We start from the raw sequence: 18,379 nt of genomic DNA on the forward strand, positions 1-18,379 counted from the left end.
CCAGCAAATGGAGGCCTCAGGAGAGCACCTAAGGTTATAATAAAGCAGGCGCCACAGGATCTCCAGGGCACCCAAGGGGTAGTGGAGGGATCAAAGCTGGAAGCAGGGCGACCCATGGGTTGGGGCCGCAAAGGCCGAAGTGAAGGATGAAGCACGAAGGCCAGAGGCCCCGCGACATCTCCAACACCAGTCAGAACTTTTGCCTCTGAAGGTATGTCGGACAGACTTCCTCACGCCTGCGGTGCTGGTGCTGAGTCAGTCATGCCAGATTAAACCTTTCTTGCTTCTTACGATGCTCTACCTTCAAAAAAACATCACTGGTATTTCCGGGCGAGCAGGGCATAAGCCCCATAAGCCCCTCCCCCCCCCCCCCTTACCTACACCAGCAATCGCTACGAATGGGTGGATGTCTGATTTTCCCTTTATTAACTCCTGTACAGCGGGAACAATCAGAATGTACCATAATTCTGGTTATTCTAACCTCGCATACGAGTATATTCAGGTGCAATTTAAATGTTTTTCTTGGAACAAAGCAAATGTTTGTGGTAGGACCTGACCCGCCCCACATCATTTGTTGTACAGATGAACACAGTCGGGTGCGACTGCGGCGTGGTGTGGAGGAGGAGGAGGAGTACATCAATGCCAACTACCTGAGTGGCTACGGAGGCAAACCTCACGCCTACATCGCCACCCAGGGACCCCTGGCCCACACAGTGGCCGACTTCTGGGCCATGGTGTGGCAGGAGCGAGCCCCGGCCATCGTCATGATCACCAACCTGGTCGAGGACGCCAAGGTGCGCTTGGACATCTGAAGCAGTGTAATGAAGTTGGGAGGGGGGGACGGGGGGGAATCGCACAGGACAGGTGTTGTCTGCAGTGTTAAGCCTAATTGACACAGTCCGCACTCTGTCTGCCCCGTTCCGTCATTATCATGACACCAGTTTTTGTCAGAGGAGAGCCTGGAAGGTGTTTCCTCACTGGCTACTCCCCTCAGGAAATGGAATGGTGGTGTCTGATTTTCAAGGAGAGTAACCAGCGAGGAAATGCTCTCACCTGACAGAAACCATATGGAAGGGACAAAACAGGTGGCAGCGTGAATTAAGGCAGTGATGTAAGGGGCAGATAAAGTAAGCGGTTGCAAAGATTGATTGGCGACTGAACCGTTGAGTTTGTTTCCTTCCTTCGTGCCATAAACACAAATGTGTTCAAATTGAGTTTATGAACAAGTGACCACTTACTGCTTTCACATAGCTTCCCACTGTAAAACCTATATATAATATAGTTTGTAATCGCTTTCTTAAACCCACTGTGAATGTCCATTTTACCCTCCAAGGTGCATTTTTCGCTCCTTTGAAAGCTACTGCAAAATGGCATCTGCCAGTAGCATCACTAAAGGTGCATTTCCACCCATGGATTTTCCACAGCGTATGATCCTTAATGATACGAGGGTTGATCCAAAAATAAGGTTCCCAAAGAGCTCTAGCCACACGGGAAGGTGCGAGGTGAAATCTGGCAACACTGCTGCGGGTGGCCGTTCCCCCACTCGATCTACCTCAGCCGCGCTTCGCTGCGCTGCTCATTTTTGGCTCGGCAGCCGTCCGATATAGAGGTTCCCATTTTTTATCTCGCCAAGTGCGAGATTCGTTCCGTAATTCGCGTTTTGCATGCCACCTGTGGATATTCATCATCAGTTGATAGAGGTGTATGGAGACAAGTGCAGGTACATTCAACACGTCCGAAAGTGGTGCAGGAAGTTTAGTGCCGGTCGGAAGGAAGTCCATGATGAATAAAGGAGTGGAAGACCATCAGTTCCAGAGGCGGTTATCGAGATGGTCCAACGTGAAGTGCTTCAAGACGGAAGAACCACCGTCCATGAACTTGGTGCTAAGATTCCTGCGAGTTCTTATGGTACAGTGGAAAGAGCTTTGACTGAAAAATTGTGGTATCACAAGTGTTGTGCTCGATGGGTACTGCGGCTGTTGACATCAGACCACAAGGAGAAACTCCTTAAAGGGAAGCTGAAGAGTCTGTCGAATTCAATAAGAAGCTCATATACGGATGCGGGAACCTTATAAACCATGTAGGTCAAATTTTGGTTTTTGTTTTCACACAGGAGCGACGTAATCATCGGTTGAAATTGCGCTGTAGCTCCGCCCCCCGTCGAATGCTGCGCGCTGCTGCTGACGCTGACGATGCGAGCGGAGACCGGAAACCGCGGTGATGTGACGTCAACTTTAGCGTTATGCTCCTTCGCAGCCTGCGCGACCGTGCCTGACCGTGCTTGTTTCTGCGTGCGTGCCGTCGTAATCTGCTTCGATCGACCCTGCATTTCTTTGTTGGTGCGTCTGTGTGTATGTAGAGTGGTTGTCAACGTGCGCAGCATCAACTGATGTGGTGGGCCGATCATGCCGTCTTTCTGTGCAGCCTACGGTTGCACGAACACCAGCGGCCGCGGCGATGTTGTCTTCCATTGCTTCCCACAAGACAAGAAGCTTTTAAGGAAGTGGGAGGCTGCTGTAAAGCGAAAGAATTTCAAGCCCTCAAGAACAACATTGCTGTGCTCCAACCACTTCCGTGACGACGATTATCACCAGAATTTCCCCTAACAGGCTTTCTAAACGCAGCGCGAAAAGATCGGAGCAACGAAAACAAAGACGGCACGAGTGCGGACTGACCGATGATAACTGGTGTTGGAAGGCCTTATGAATACACGAACTCGCCCAAACCTGGATTTTGATTTACTGCGAGCTCCTTCATGTTAGCACGCCGAACGGAAGGTGCATGTTTATTTCCCGCCCTCGACGCAGGTTTCGTCGCAAAGCGCCGCGAATTTTCTATTTGCACGTGTGTTGTAAAACAGCCTGCATGCAGCTATAGCATAACGCAGTGCAAATGTAGAGTTTGCATTTGCTGGAAAGCCAGCGCACGCCAGGACGCTACGCTCCCCCCGTCTCTCGCGCACAGCGAGAAACCGACCGTCTCACGTAGCCGACGGAATTCGCCGCCTTTACGACTTCGGTTACGAGTAGTGTGCGGATGGCGCACAGATGAAGGTCACTGCACGTACTGCATGAACCGGGAAGCTTTTCACGCGTTTGAACCGTCTTTGTAGGTTGTCGACAGCTTTGGACAGCGCACAAATGCCGACGATCGCATCCCCGGTTACGTTCCACGAGGAGGCTTGCAAGAACACAACACTGCAGTTGTTTGACCGGAAATGAGCTCACTAGATCGGCGAAAGATCGGCGAGATCACTAGATCGCTTTGCAAAAAACATACTCACCAAAGAGCATTTCCAACACGAGGAGATACCAAGACTTCGCTTTCGTTCTCGTCGAAAGCACTGCTCGCACCAGCATCGTTTGCTTCTTCGAGAGGCCGGCTCTTTGCAATCGGCTCGTACATGTAGGGAGCAACGCCGAACTCTTCAGCAAAACGCAGTCTCTCTAAATTTTCTATTACCTCTTAATTTTCCATTACGGCACCAAACTACCTCGCACCGCGCTTCATGTGGAGCGGCAGCGGTCGGTCGCTAAAGTTGACGTCACGGGTCGCCCAACCAATCACAGGCGGAAACGAGACGCGCGAGCTGGGCGTGTCCGCTGCTGCACTTTTCGTCGAAATAAAATATATTTGCGCTTTCTTTCGCTCAATTTCGATACGATATTCGAATTCGGAGGGTTGAAAACTATTATGTACACATGTTCACTCATTTTTTCTGGAAAACCTTTCAGCTTCCCTTTAACTGTGCTTGCTAGTTTCTTCAAAAGTGTCAAGAAGGTAAGGAAGGATTGTTAGACTCCATTGTTACGGGAGACGAAATGTGGGTGTTTCATTTCACTCCCAAAGTGAAACAAAAATTCAAACAGTGGCATCACCCAGAGTCACCAGTCGCAAAAAAGTTCGAACAAACTCCTTTTGCTGGGAAAGTCATGGCCAGTGTTGTGTTTTTTGCGGATCCCAAGGGGATACTGCTGATGGATTTCATGGAACGTGGGACAACAATAAACTCGGACAGTTATTCTGCAGCATTAGGAAAACTCGGGTGAGCTATCCAGAACCGCCAGCGAGGACGACTGGCAGCCGGTCCAAAGCTGCTTCACGACAACTCCCGACCTCACATCTCCTGTCAAACCCAGGAACTTTTGACAAACTATGGATGGACTCTCATGACCCACCCACTGTACAGTCCAGACCTCGCGCCTAGTGATTATCACTTGTTCCCCAAGTTAAAGAAACATTTGAGTGGCAAACGCTTCCGGAGGGACGATGAAGTCAAAGAAGAGGTGAAACACTTCCTCAACGGGTTGGTGGCGGAGTTCTACGACATTGAATTTAATTGAATTTTTGTTCTCCTTGAACAAATACACAAGGTGAGATACAGAAATTGGAGCACTGTTTGCAAAAATGCGTAGAAAAAGATGGCGATTATGTAAAAAATAGAGCAAAGTTTCATCTTTTCAACGATGTAAATTTCTATGAACATAAACAATGTTGTCTATTTCTAAAATTGATGAGAAGCTTATTTCTGCATCAACCCTCGTACAACATTCATTCAGGTTGCCAGGTCTGACCTTATCTATACAAAGTATATAAAGATGCAGGTTGCACAATATGGGTTAGGGAGGGGAGAGGTTAGAGGGGTCTTCATGGAAAATATGAGTGAAGTCTTGTGCACATGTACCTTTCAGGCAGCACGGGAATGACGAAAACTTGCTGCTAAACAAATTATAAAGGGACTGCAGAAGGGTACGCATTTGGGCTGGTCTGTTCATGATTACGAGCAGAAACGTTCATGATTATGAGTGCTGTGGACATTGTGCTATGGTCTGTGTCTTTCTCTTCATCCTGTCGTTTAGTGCTGTTTTCTTCTCAGGCTCACAAAGCATGCAAAGCGAGGGTAAACAGTATCCACTGTGCACACGCTCAAGGCAGTCAGTAATGCATCATGGGAACACTGTGCGAAGTGGTTTATTTCGCCATTGAACACACACAGAAGTTCACAGTGTAGCAGCTGCTCATTGTTACATCTGAGTACTGTTGAAACTATTGAGGCTCTAAGTGGCCTCGACAGTACTTTCTGTCTAATTAAGATGTTTCAATGATTGTGCCCACTTCTTTTTTTGTGCAACCCGGTTATAACAATAAGATTTTCTTGGCAGTTGAATATTATTATAAGTGGGTTCGACCGAATTGCCCCCAACCCTCCTGCTGTAAGCATCTTCACCCATCTGTAGCATTGCCATTTGTTGGGCGTGTTGGTAAATTGAAAGCATATTTAGCGCCAGCAAACAAGGACGTAAGGGAGACGACAACACAATGCGCTAACTTCAACAACTTGATTTCCAGGAAGTACACCTATATAAACCATGCACAGTGGCGCCACGTTACCCAAATCTTATCCATCCAAAAAAGCCGTCTCCTTATCTAATAGGTCGATTGAAGGGGCACTAACACACGTGTCTCTATTCTGCCAGATAGCCTGCGCTTCAATGATCTCTCGCACGTCTTTATCTTTGTGCTTCGCAAGAACCCGACAGGATTCATAGACCGGCGCACAGCCGCATTCTTGACAGTAGGATGACAGATGACCGTTTTGCTTATTTTTCACAGTTTGGCAATGTTCCGGCAATCGGTCATTAAGACATCTCCCTGTCTGTCCGTCTTATCTTTGGTTCTTGCGAAGCACAAAGATAAAGACGTGCGAGAGATCATTGAAGCGCAGGCTATCTGGCGGAATAGAGACACGTGTGTTAGTGCCCCTTCAATCGACCTATTAGATAAGGAGACGGCTTTTTTGGATGGATAAGATTTGGGTAACGTGGCGCCACTGTGCATGGTTTATATAGGTGTACTTCCTGGAAATCAAGTTGTTGAAGTTAGCGCATTGTGTTGTCGTCTCCCTTACGTCCTTGTTTGCTGGCGCTAAATATGCTTTCACCCATCTGTTTCACAGCGCATTTGGCGTAGAACTGATGGAAGCAAATTGCACGCTTTTTATGGGTGATAACCCAAACACGCTGCCCTTCCTAGCTGCAGGCGGCACAAAGTGAGCTCCATGTTTTGCTTTCACAGCATTGTGTTCAGCCTTTGCTCATCTTAAAACACTACAGAATAGGAAAACAGCATGCGTCTTGGGTCGCTTGGGCCCCACCAGCCCGATGTGCATACTATGACTTACCTGTGAGCAGTGTGTAAAGTTCATTCCATAGCTTTTTCCATAAGATTCGATGGCTATTTATAAAATTTTGCAATAAGCTTTTTGCTGCGTTAAATGAAGCACTTGCAGGTGCATGAACTAAATGGCACCGCAATACTGAGGGAGATCCGCCATAGTTGCTTAGTGGATATGGTGTTGGGCTGCTATGCATGATGTCGTGGAATCATATGCCAACCGCGGCAGCTGCATTTCGAAGGGGGCAAAATGCGAAAACACCCGTGTAGTTAGATTTAGGTGCACGTTAAAGAACCAAGGTGGTTCCAATTATTCCCAAGCCCCCCACTACGGCGTGCCTCATAATCAGATCGTGGCTTTGGCACGTTAAAACCTCATATATTAAAAAAAAAATACGGAGGTAGGCTCGGAATCGTATTGATTTCGCGTCTCCTGAATCGCGTTTGTCGTCTGCGCCTGCCCATTGTAACAACCTGGCGATGCCCTTATTGGGGGCGAGGAGTTATGGAGTCGCCATCTGTTGGAAGCGCCTCCCTTGCGTAGTACGAGCGATCACGCGGCGCGCTCCTCATAGATTTTGCTTATGGCGCTCAATAAAAGCACCACGCGGCAGCCCTCCTGGACATTTATTTAAGTACTCTCAAAACGAGGGTATTTTTTTACTGTCAATATAATAATCTTGGGCAAACTGAAAGCACAGAATCGTTTACAGACTCTTTACCAAACAAGTGCAGTGAACGCCACTGCACGCGGTTGCCGTGGTGGGGTCTCCCGAACCGGCTTCTTGCGTGAAAGGTAGGCAAACGCTGAGAGTAAACTATGTAAAATATGTTCTTATAGTGGGCTGTATGTATAACCAAATGGAGCATAACAGAATGAAGCCTAAATTCAGCGATCGCATGGGTTCGCAGCGACTGACTCCGCGTCTACATGCATGTCCACGCACAATGTTTTGCTTTCGCTGTGAACGTGTTTTCGCACCCTGCTGTGAGCTTTAGGCCGCAGCATATGAGCATTTGACAGTACACTAGCAACCATTGTTGCGCGGACACTATCAGAACTGTTCAAAAATAATTTTGTTATAGACTTCGACGCCTACGGCGACTGTGATGTGCCGTTGCCATGATTCAATCTTTTTTTGTCTTCTAAATTTTTGGACATTTCAATATTATCTCTCGACTTGCATCGCACTGAATGTTTATCGGTCTTCTGAGCGTGCGATTTCCCTCTGCTTCTTTTTCGTAAACCAGTGCATTAATTGATAACACAAACATGACCATATGCCATGCTTTCTTTTAATGTGCGCGCACCTTTTCCGTACCAGTGGACTTACCAGTATCTAGCATCAACAAGTTCATAGACCAAACCGTCATGACATTAGCCGGGCAGCGGGCGCGGGCGAGCGTCTCAATGCACGTTTTCTGCTACTCATCGAACATCGCGCTGTCCCGGCACCTTAGCAGAAATGTTTCTCACGTTTGTGCTTGCTGCATGCCCAAGTTGTAGTTGATGGCTATCTGCCAGTTCCATGGTTCACCAGCCAGCTTCACACAGCTCTTTGTCCTATGGCCACATGTGAATAAGGCTGACACCGGACTCCATTGCGTGCGTCCGGTACTGTGGCACCGAGAAGTAGCCTACCATGCTGCACGCCTCCAAAGGCAGCCACTACCTATTATAGTACTTTCAAATGTTGTCAAGCAGACACCCAAGGCGGTAAAGCCTCGCCACTTAATCAGAACCGCAGCGCAGCTGGGACTCTAAACTTTCGTTTTCAGCTCGCTTCGGCGCTTCCAAAGCAGCAGACGCAGCCGCTCTGTCCACGTGATCCCTCATGCCACATCACGCCGACAGTGGCGCCAGCTTTTCCAGTGGAGGAGCTCGCACCCAATGGTTGCCAATTTCAATGCATGGGCACTATGGGGAGCTTTTCCGCTAGAAGTGGTTATATTAACTCTGTGCCTAATCAATGGAGTGCCGCCATGCTCCTATTCACTTCTGTGTATTCTACCACATCGATTTCGAATGCAGCACTAAAGTCAAGCCAGCATTTTCTCAATTTGCTTCCCGAAGCAGTAGAAAACCACATTTAGCAAAATGTGTGTCCACTATGGCAACAACAAAAATTCTTTTTTTCTTGTCCAGTAGTGGCTAGACAACAATTTGAATTCTGCCAAAGATCACTGTAAGACAAGAAGGTACTCATGTTCCATGTGTGTTCTGTGAGGTCTCTCTCACCTGCCTTTGTAAGGAGAGGAACAGCAAAGTGTCATTCTGCAGCTCCACAGGGTGCAATGAATGGCGAAAAAGAGAAAAAAAAACATCAAGTGCTTTAGGTATGATGGAACAAAAGCAAGAATTTATGTCCATTCTGCTGGAACATTTTTAAGTTTCAGTAAACGTGGAAACATGCAGGTGTGCTTTTTTCAAAGGCCATTTTTGTATTTATATATTCAAGTTACCTTTTCTGGAAATGACTTGCTAGATTATAGTGGTACTTGCGCAGCTTATACAGTAGCACACTCCATTGCGAACATTGTGAACCTAAAATATTAATACATTGCTTATGCCATGTTGGCAAAAACAAATGAATTCTAGAATGTTTTCCTCCTGTTCATAAATGCAAATGTAATTATAATTTTATTTTATTTGTGTAATACCTGCACATGTCCATTTTTTTAGGTTCTGCTTGAAGGAGGTAATACTTGGAATACATCTGCCGTTTTAAAATCCTGTAAAATGTTTCTGTTGAAAGGTACTCTGAATTCTGATACTCTATTTGATATTTGCAGAAAATGTTACAGTAGAGTTCGACACTGAGAAAGCTGATGATGACCCTGAAGACCATTGCCATTCAGTGTACAAATTTTTTAATTTACATGTGGAGTAATTTTTACAATAGAACACAATAGGTCACCTATTAACCCACCACCCCTCGTTAATTAAGCTGGTCTGTAATGGTTCAAAGTGGCAGTGGAGGGGGCGGTGAAACTAAAAAAAAAAATGAAAAATAACATCAAATCATAGCTGCACTTCAGTTCTCTAAGGACTGCAAGTGCCAACGTCCTTTGCTGGTGTTGATAAGGCTGGTCATGAGATCAGCTTTCATAAAACAAATGTGCTTAATTCATCTGCCCTGCCACAAACTATTGCATATTGGAATGATCTTCCCAACAGAACGGCAACATTGTTGATTCTGCTACATTTAGATATGAAGTAAACAAGCTGCTTATTGATGAGTAGGTAAGGGTTTGCTTTTCCTTGGTACATCTATTCATGATGACACGCGCTACTTTGTTTCACGTATTGAATGTGCATTTACATAGTTGATTTAATGTAGCCTAAAGAGGTACAAGCAAATTGTGGCTTCTACCGCAAGCTGTTCTATAACATTGGACTTCACACGTAAATTTTACCTAATGATTTACTTCCACTCCTTTTCATGATGGTAACCTTTCCTAACCCCTCCATGCAATACTCCATTTCTGATCCACTTCTGAGCCTGTGAAGACTTCGAAATTAAAATTTTTGTAAAAATTTGTTTGTTCTCAACCATCGCTTACCCTTGCCCATAGGTGAAGTGCGAGCGGTACCTGCCAGAAGTGCGGAGCACGTACGGTCCCTTCACGGTGGAGGTGGTTCGGACATTGGCACGTGACGGCTACACGCTGCGTGAACTGACGCTGCAGGTGTGTACTTCCAATTTCCTCCGATTGTGCATCCTGAAACAATTGCTCTTAGCAGCATGCTCACTTGACTTGACATCCTATGTCAGTGGCAGAGAATTAATTCGCGGGAGAAATATTTCATTCTCTGCCTGTTGCGGTGGCTCGGCAGTCGCAGTGTTCTGCTGTTCGTCATCAGGATGAGGGTTTAAATCTTGGCTGCCATGGCAGCATTCAAAATGGGGGTGGTGCACATGCAGGTTCGCTCCCTCCCACTGCTGGCGCAAAGGAGCCAATCATGACCAAGAAATTCAGTCTCAGTCGGGCTTGATCTCAATCAAAAATGTGCAGTGTGGCACCCATATTAGTAGGAGTGTGTAAACTCGAATATCGCCAAATAGAATCGAATAGTGAATAATTTGATTTGTGAATCAAATGTCTAATATATACATAAGTCAAAGATGTTACATCAAGAATGAATTGAAATAGCGCAGGTTAAGAAATGCAGCAAAACAAAATAGGAGTACAGGCAACTTCAAATGCAACAACATTTGGAATGAAAAGAGAGATTGTTCAATTGTAGTTTCCAAAATGTGAAAGCAACCGCTCCTTAAATTCTTCAGGATCATGCTCCCTGACAATTGCATCTGGGAGTGCATTCCATTACTGGATTGCTGTGGGGAAAAATGATTTATTGAAGGCAGCAGTTGATCCATACAGGCGCTGTAAACTGAGTGAATTGAACAGGCGTCGTGACGAACGTGCTGGTGGTAGAAGAAGTGATTCGGGCAGATGTTGAAAATGGTAGTACAACTTGTGGAATAAGCATAGACGTGCTATCTTGCGTCGATAGGCTAATGTGGGTAAATTGAGCGATGACTTTATACTACTGATACTAGTTTTGTAGTCATATTTTGAAGATATGAATCGAGCAGCACGGTTCTGGACCGATTCTATTGCATTGATTAGGTATGTTTGATGTGGACACCAAATCGCGGAAGCGTATTCAAGTTTTGTTCGAACAAAAGTTTCGTATGCCAGTTTACAGACAGAAGGGGGTGACAACGATAATGTTCTTCTGATGAAGCCTAGTGTTTTAGAGCTGTTGGCGATTAGTTTCGTGATGTGTTCCGACCAGTTAAGATTGCTAGCGATTAGGATACCGAGGTAGCGATACGTTTGTACTTGCGAGATGTTGATTGTGCGTAATGAGTACTCATGGGTGATGTTAGTGTGCTTGCGGGAAATTTGAAAAAATTTGCATTTAGAAATGTTAAGCTGCATCAACCATTTGGTACACCAGTTATCTATTAAATGCAGGTCGTTCTGAAGAAGGGCCTGGTCAGACTCAGTAGAAATTCGACGATAAAGGACACGGTCATCCGCGAAGAGGCGTATGGATCATGAAATACCACAAGGGAGGTCATTAATGTAGATGAGAAAGAGAAGGGGACCAAGGACTGATCCTTGTGGAACTCCAGAAAATACCTTGCTTGAGGCTGAAGAACATCCACCTATAACGGTGTACTGGAGGCGGTCGGTGAGGAAGCATTTAATCCAGGCTAAAATTTGCGGGTGTAGGCTGAGAGAAGAGAGTTTGCAGATTAGTCGTAGATGGGGAACACGATCGAATGCCTTTGAGAAGTCTAAGAATATTACATCAGTTTGAAATAATGAATCTAGGTTTAAATGAAGCTCGGTGGTAAATTCAAAAAGTTCCGTTTCGCAAGAAAGACCAGACCTGAAACCGTGTTAATTGGCGAAAAAGAACCCGTTGTTATCAAGGTGTAGGGCGACTTGGGAATAAATTATATGTTTCATTAGTTTGCATGCAATGCACGTTAAAGAGATTGGGCGATAATTTGAAGGATCAGACCGGTTACCACTTTTGAATACTGGAACTACTTTGCTGACCTTCCAGTCATCTGGAAGCGCGCCTTCATTGAGGGATTGGGTAAAGATTATTTGTAGTAAACGACTTGATGGGATTACGGTTGCTTTGAGCACTTTAGCAGATATGTTGTAGGGGCCGGGACTGCTTGATAATTTCAACTTTTCGATCAGCTTTGCAATGCCTTCCGCCGTAACTGTAATGGGCAGCGTCTGAGAAAATTTGGGATCAGAAAAGTTCGGAATGTTATGATGCGGTTCATGAGTGAATATCGAAGAAAAGTAAGAGTTCATAACATCGGGACATTCGTCAGGCGACACATGCGAACCATCCGGGTTAGAAAGAGATATGTTGTGCGATTGATAGCTAGAAGGGGAAATCAGATTCCAGAATTTTTGTGGATTTTTGCTCATTATGTTCAGTAGATCCTGATGAAAGAATTTCTTTTTGGAGGTCTTCAAGAGGCTTGTATACTCTTTCAGACATGTGAAGTATTTTTCCCACCTGAGGGCTGAACTAGAACGCTTAGCTAAGCGAAAAAGACGTTTTTTCTTCCGGGATAGCTTAGTTAGGGCACTACTGAACCAGGGTTTGCCAGTGTCGCCACGAATGCATATGACTGGAACACAGGCTTCAATTAGTGCCAAGAGTTTGTGCTTGACTATTAACCAGTTTTGGTTGACAGTCCTGGAAGGAGCGAGCTGTTTAAAGGTGTGATAAAGATTCGTGAGTTCAGCGTTCATAGTAGTGAAATCTGCTTTGTTATAATCACGGATAACTTTAGTGGAAGGGTTACGGGGAGGCTTCGATACTGATAGGTTAAATAAAATTATATTGTGATCGCTGAGACCGGGAGCGCATCTCAAGACATTGAGTAGACCATTTCTGGGTGCGAAACAAAAACTAGATCAAGGGTGTTGTTGATCCTAGTTGGCATATTTACTGTCTGAGTAAGGTTATACATAAGTACAAGATCGAGGAATTCTTTGGATTGGCCAGAAATAGCGCCTAAAGTATCCCAGATTATATCAGGGTAATTGAAATCACCACAGAGAATAACGTTGGCTCTAGGAAACCGGTTGTGCAAACCGCGAAGGACAGTGTGTAGTTCTTTTACAAAGGAAATGTCACAGTCAGGCGCACGATAGCAAGCGATGAGTATGTTAGTGCTTCCAGGGAGAGATATGTTCATGCAGAGAATTTCGTGATGGCATTCAATATCGAGTGCAGAGGAAGGTAGGTTGGGATTCACGAGAACTAGAACATCACCGCCTTTCCGTCCGACCCTGTCACGTCTGTGCACAGAAAATGGCATATTTGTCAGTAGCTCGTCGGATGAGATATCAGGGGTTAGCCATGTTTCTGTGAAAACAGCGATGTCAGTAAGGTTATCTTGAAGAATGGCTTTGACACGTTCCCTTTTAGGAAAGTAGCTACAGATATTGGTAAGTAGAGCCGATATTGTTTGGTCTGCTGGCAGTGGCGTAGCCAGAAATTTTGTTCGGGGGGGGCTACGCCACTGGCCCAATATATATATATATATATATATATATATATATATATATATATATATAGCTGCACGTTGCAGCTCAGCCTCCTCCCTAAGAGGAAGCTTTAGCTCGGGTGCTCCTATTTAAGTACATGTAGAAGGGGAATTCGTTTTTCCCTGCAACCACTTCACCAAATTTGAGTAGGTTTATTGCATTTAAAAGAAACAGTTTAATTCTAGTGACTACTGGCTTCGAATTTTTCATTTAGGTGGTCAATTATTTATCAAAAATTGGCCAAAACTGAAAATTTTCAGAAAACGAAACTATCAAGTTTAAAACTCCGTGACTCAACAATGAAAAATGATATCACAATTCTGTGAATTGCATCTAATAGTACATCTACAGCGGACAAAATAGATATGTTACACATGAATCTCAAAAAAATTTAGTATTGTGGAAATACGGCTTTTGCAGAACCCTTGTACACAACGTAACCAATTCACGTAAGATACAAATTGACACAGCAAATTTGTCCGCTTTGACTGTTATAATAAATGCCGTTTACAGAACCACAATATCTGTTCTTCATGCATAGCTATTAGTTTGTAAACGTCGTGCTTCTATTTTTTCAAACTTTCAAATTTTCCAAAATATTTTAAACAAAATTCAGGCCCTAAATCGAAGTTCTGTTTCCAACAGACACTAGGATTTAACTTACTCTCTCAAATGCAACCAATTTCAATAAAAGCGATTAGCAGAATTATCTAAGAAAAGCGTTTCTGCGTTTTACAAGTATTTGAATAGGCCGCGTCGGATTGGGCCCGAGCTAAAGCTTCCTCTTAAACAAGTTGTCAAGGGATCAAATCCATGAATAATAACTGCATTGTCATTGCCAAAGATGCTGCAAACGATTTCTTGAACGCTACGCACAGTCAGAACAATAAAATACGTATTTTTTCATAAAAGAAAATACTCGTATGTGCCAAAAATTGTGCCCAACATAACTGACGTCAATGCTTCCATGTTTTTTGTCTATTTATTAGGTAAAGAAAATATCACACGAACTTTAGAACTATATCAGTTCGAAACCAGGATAGCAGTGCATGCCGCTGATATCGGATCGGAAAACATTTATTGGGCTCTAGAAAAGAGATCTTCGCGGCTTCAGACGGCCGCTGATATGAAAAATTAAAAGGCAATGAACTGAACAAGTTGAGAACAAATATGTTAATGAAACTTTGTCATTCAAGAACCGTGCTTACATTCTTGTATATATGCAATGGCCAGTGAAAAATCTCAATGACGCTGTCGTTTGTTCCAATGTATTACGCAGGAGTAGCTGTCCCTTGTCGTGTATCGTGAGTAATTGCACCGAAGTTATAGTCGCAACAGAGAGCACGTATAAAAAGCAGGAGTTCTGCAAGATATATGAGGGCAATTCAAATGAATGAGCCAACAATGGGGTACTTTATTTAAAAGTAGTCTTCATGAGAATTTAGACATTTGTCCTATTGACTAACGAGTTGCGTGATTCCCGTCTTATAAAACTCCTTGGGTTGCTACTTCAAAAAGTCTGTATCTGGTTCCCTTGAGCTGTTTTTTCGGTTGCCCCAAAATGTAAAAGTCGCAAGGTGACAGGTCTGAGCTGTATGGCGGATGTTGCAGCGTTTCCCACTTGAACTTTGCCAGTTTTGTATTAACCACATAAGCGACGTGGGGACATGCATTGTCATGGAACCAGATGACCCCATTCGTCAATTTTCCACGTTGTTCGTTCTTGATTGCGACACGCTGCCGTTCTGGCGTTTCACAATATCGGAAACAATTGATAGCCTCTCAAGATTTAATAAATTCCATCAGTAATGGACCCTGTAGATCGAAAAAAAAAGTCAACAACACCTTTCCAGCGGAAATGATGGCCTTTACGTTCTTTGGGCGTGGTAAATTCGAATGTTTCCACTGTAAGCTTTGCCATCGTGTTTCAGACTCGTAGTAGTGGCACCAAGGTTCGTCCCCGATCACAGTTGCAAACAAGAAGTCGTCATGCTCATTGTGATACCCGATCAGATGAGTCAAGGCAGCGTGAAACTTCTCCGTCTTCTCGCGATGGACAAAAATCTTGGGGATCCATTGCGCACCAAAGAGTCGATGACCGAGAAGCTCATGAATTATGGCGTGAACCGAACCGTGACTGATGTTCGTACGGTCTGCCAGTTCATCGATGCTTATCCTCCGTTCTTGTTTCAGCAGCTCATGAACCTTTAAAATTGTGTTGGGGGTGATTGCACGATGGTTTTGGCCTGGTCTTGGAATGTCTTTGCAACGTCCTTTGAACCGTTTGCTCCAACGCTTCACAGTGGTCAATGAAATGCAGTGTTCAACGTACACGGCAGTCATATGGTGATTAATTTCTGTTTTGGAAACACCTTCAGCTGTCAAAAACTTCGCGACACCGAGCTGTGCAACTTTTGAAGTGTCCATTATGTGACGCAACCATATTCAACCCAGTGTATGAGAGCATTAAAGAACATTTATCTTCACACCTGCGTGTCACTTTTGTAAATGAGACATGCCGTTCTCCTACGCGCATGCCTCGCAGATAATGAACCGAACCATTATTGCGCGGTTAGGGTAGGCTCCCATCCATTTGACTCGCCCTCGTACATTAGAAATACAAAGATACAGTGGGATATGCAAACGCAAAAATACGGCTTGATAAAGGACAAAATGTGTCACTGGAAACAAAGTTCACTGCATGTATACACAAAACCTCGCAACAAGATATTTAAGTATACGTATAAGTCTCCAATGAGTCTATGTATGTAAGAAGAAGTAACTGTATATAATTCGTCAAACAAGGCAAATAAACATGTTGCACAATCATAGATTCACAGAATCCTAGATTCCGCACCCATTCCATCCACTCCCCCCGATGTATTGCGCGCGGCGGAAGGCGGCGCGCTTGCTCCCCGCTTTTCTCCTTTGCACACACAAGACCGAGCCACCATCGTCGGCTCACGTATTCAACCTCCCCTCCTACGCTTTCACTCGCACATACAGCATGCAGCGCGTGGTCACGATGTTATCACCCTTGGACTTTATACGAAACATGAGGGCGATGGCAGGAATGCGCCTGGAGTGTCCATATAATTGCTTTCACAATAATATAATAAACGTATCCGGCAACTGAAGCGTCCTGTCGCCCATTACTTTCCGCAAAAGAAGTATCAAAATCGAACTTTCACCATGCGACAATTCGCTGCGCCGCAACAATGTATTTTTTTCCTGTGAGGCGGAGGCACCGAAATGAAAAAAAAAAAAACGCATAGGAAAGTATGTTGGCCAGAATCTAATGCCTACTTCGGGCACCTAATGGGGCTACGGAAGGAATACCGAAGAAAACATGAGACGCTTGGTCCACTGAGAACCATACGCATACTGCTCAGTATCCTACAGCGGCGAAACAAGACTTTCCGGAAAGGTTCCGCTCAAGGGAATGCGGTGCAATCCTTCGAGTCCCCACAGTGATGGCGGCGAGCGACCATTGTTTTTTTTTTCTCGTCTGCTAGCCAGAAAGCATCCAAAACTCTGTCCGGTGAAAATCCACTCGGCCAGAGCAAAGCGAACGCGCACCGAACTGCACCGCACGATGGTCGGGGCCATACGAGAAAAACGTATGCACTCTGGCTGGCTCTGGCAGCCCGCGGGTAGGGTAGCGAGAACAACAAAAAAAAAATTGAAGAGGCTCAATGTGTCCTCGCGAATAAAAGTCAAAGTAGAAAAAATAAATAAGAACGTAGTTACTTTGTCTGGCTTTAGTGTCTTGACATGGATGTTCTGGCGTAGGTTAAAAAAAATTTGATATTTTTTTTATGTGACATGACGGCACAAATGAACCACCCCAACGCTTCGTCTCATCATTGGACCTCGCTGCCTGCTTTGTCAACTTGTCTGCTAGTGTGTTGATTTGGCTTGTCTCGATGTATGTTCCGATGTAAGACTTTAGAAAAATCAATAGACCTTTGGCGTCAAATGTTTATAACAGCATTAAACCCACAAAGTTCCACAACTGAAAATCTAAAGCACAACTTTGGAAATGTCAATGCACCTTTCACATCAAGAGCTTATGAGATTTATACCCATAAAGTTTCGCAATTGATATCCATGCGCTCCATAGATTCCGTGGCCTCAGTGAGATGCCGCGCCGAGCCCACTCACCATCAAAGCGCCCTTGAAACTTTGTGCTCGGATGGGACTGCTTGGCGTTATGTGACTCCCGGTGTATGGGCGTTGCCACGAAACCCAGCCCGAGTTTGCAATCTTCGCGGTTAAATGTCTTTTCGAGCCTCAAAAACACATTCTAGACAAAATCCAGAGTGATTTCCGGCGCCGGGGGTCGCTTTGGTTGGCGGTGCATGGAGAGCACGAAAAAATTTTGGGGGGGGGCTGAAGCCCCATAAGCCCCCCCCCCTGGCTACGCCCCTGTCTGCTGGTGCGCTGACAGGGCGATGTACTGGCCGATACGATGTTAACTGTGGAAGCCTTGGAATATGCGGTAAACGCTATATTTTCAGTTCGAGTACAGAATCCGATCCGGCATCGTAAGTGTATTGCTTGTTACCAATGACTAGTTTATCAAAACGGATCTTAAAAGGCAGCTTACTATTGAGGCCATATGCGTATAACTTTGCTCGAGCTTTGCGTACACGTGTAGAATAATCTTCTCGAATTGAAAATGACGTGTCCTTCAGTTTAGATCCAGCTGACAAAATATTCGATTTCGTTTTAAAGCTGCTTAGTTTGACTATAATGGGACGTTGTTTATTATCGCAAAAACGACCAAGCCTGTGAGCTCGCTCGATATCAGAACTAGAGATTGTTACTTCAAGGTGCTCCGCACAGAATGATATGATATGCGACTCAGACTTTGCCCACGTTTCGCCACTGGCATCTGTAATTCCGAAAAACAACAGGTTGTTTCGGCGAAGGCGGTTCTCTGAATCGTCCCATTTCCCGGCAAGCTCCTTGATTTCTGAAGACAGCTTTTCGAGGACAGTATTAGCGATGGGTTGGTCAGTGGATGGGAAGACTTCAACTTTTTTTTCTAGTACATCAACACGGCTGCTGAGACCACTGACAATGTTTTCTATATTTGCCT

The 18,379-nt window shown here is 44.9% G+C and overlaps 1 protein-coding gene across 2 annotated transcripts in view; it reads left to right on the top strand.

The window, feature by feature from the left end:
* Positions 1–18,379, top strand: part of LOC135902121 (tyrosine-protein phosphatase non-receptor type 7-like) — a 138,208-nt gene that overhangs the window by 92,535 nt on the left and 27,294 nt on the right. For both annotated transcript variants that reach the window (XM_065432050.2, XM_065432049.2), the window contains exons 9-10: positions 583–794; positions 9,751–9,864. In XM_065432050.2, the coding sequence (XP_065288122.1) occupies positions 583–794; positions 9,751–9,864 (326 nt within the window). The remainder of the gene's footprint in view (positions 1–582; positions 795–9,750; positions 9,865–18,379) is intronic.

This window comes from Dermacentor albipictus, chromosome 3, assembly GCF_038994185.2.
Source record: "Dermacentor albipictus isolate Rhodes 1998 colony chromosome 3, USDA_Dalb.pri_finalv2, whole genome shotgun sequence".
In the NCBI taxonomy this organism is placed as follows: domain Eukaryota; kingdom Metazoa; phylum Arthropoda; class Arachnida; order Ixodida; family Ixodidae; genus Dermacentor; species Dermacentor albipictus.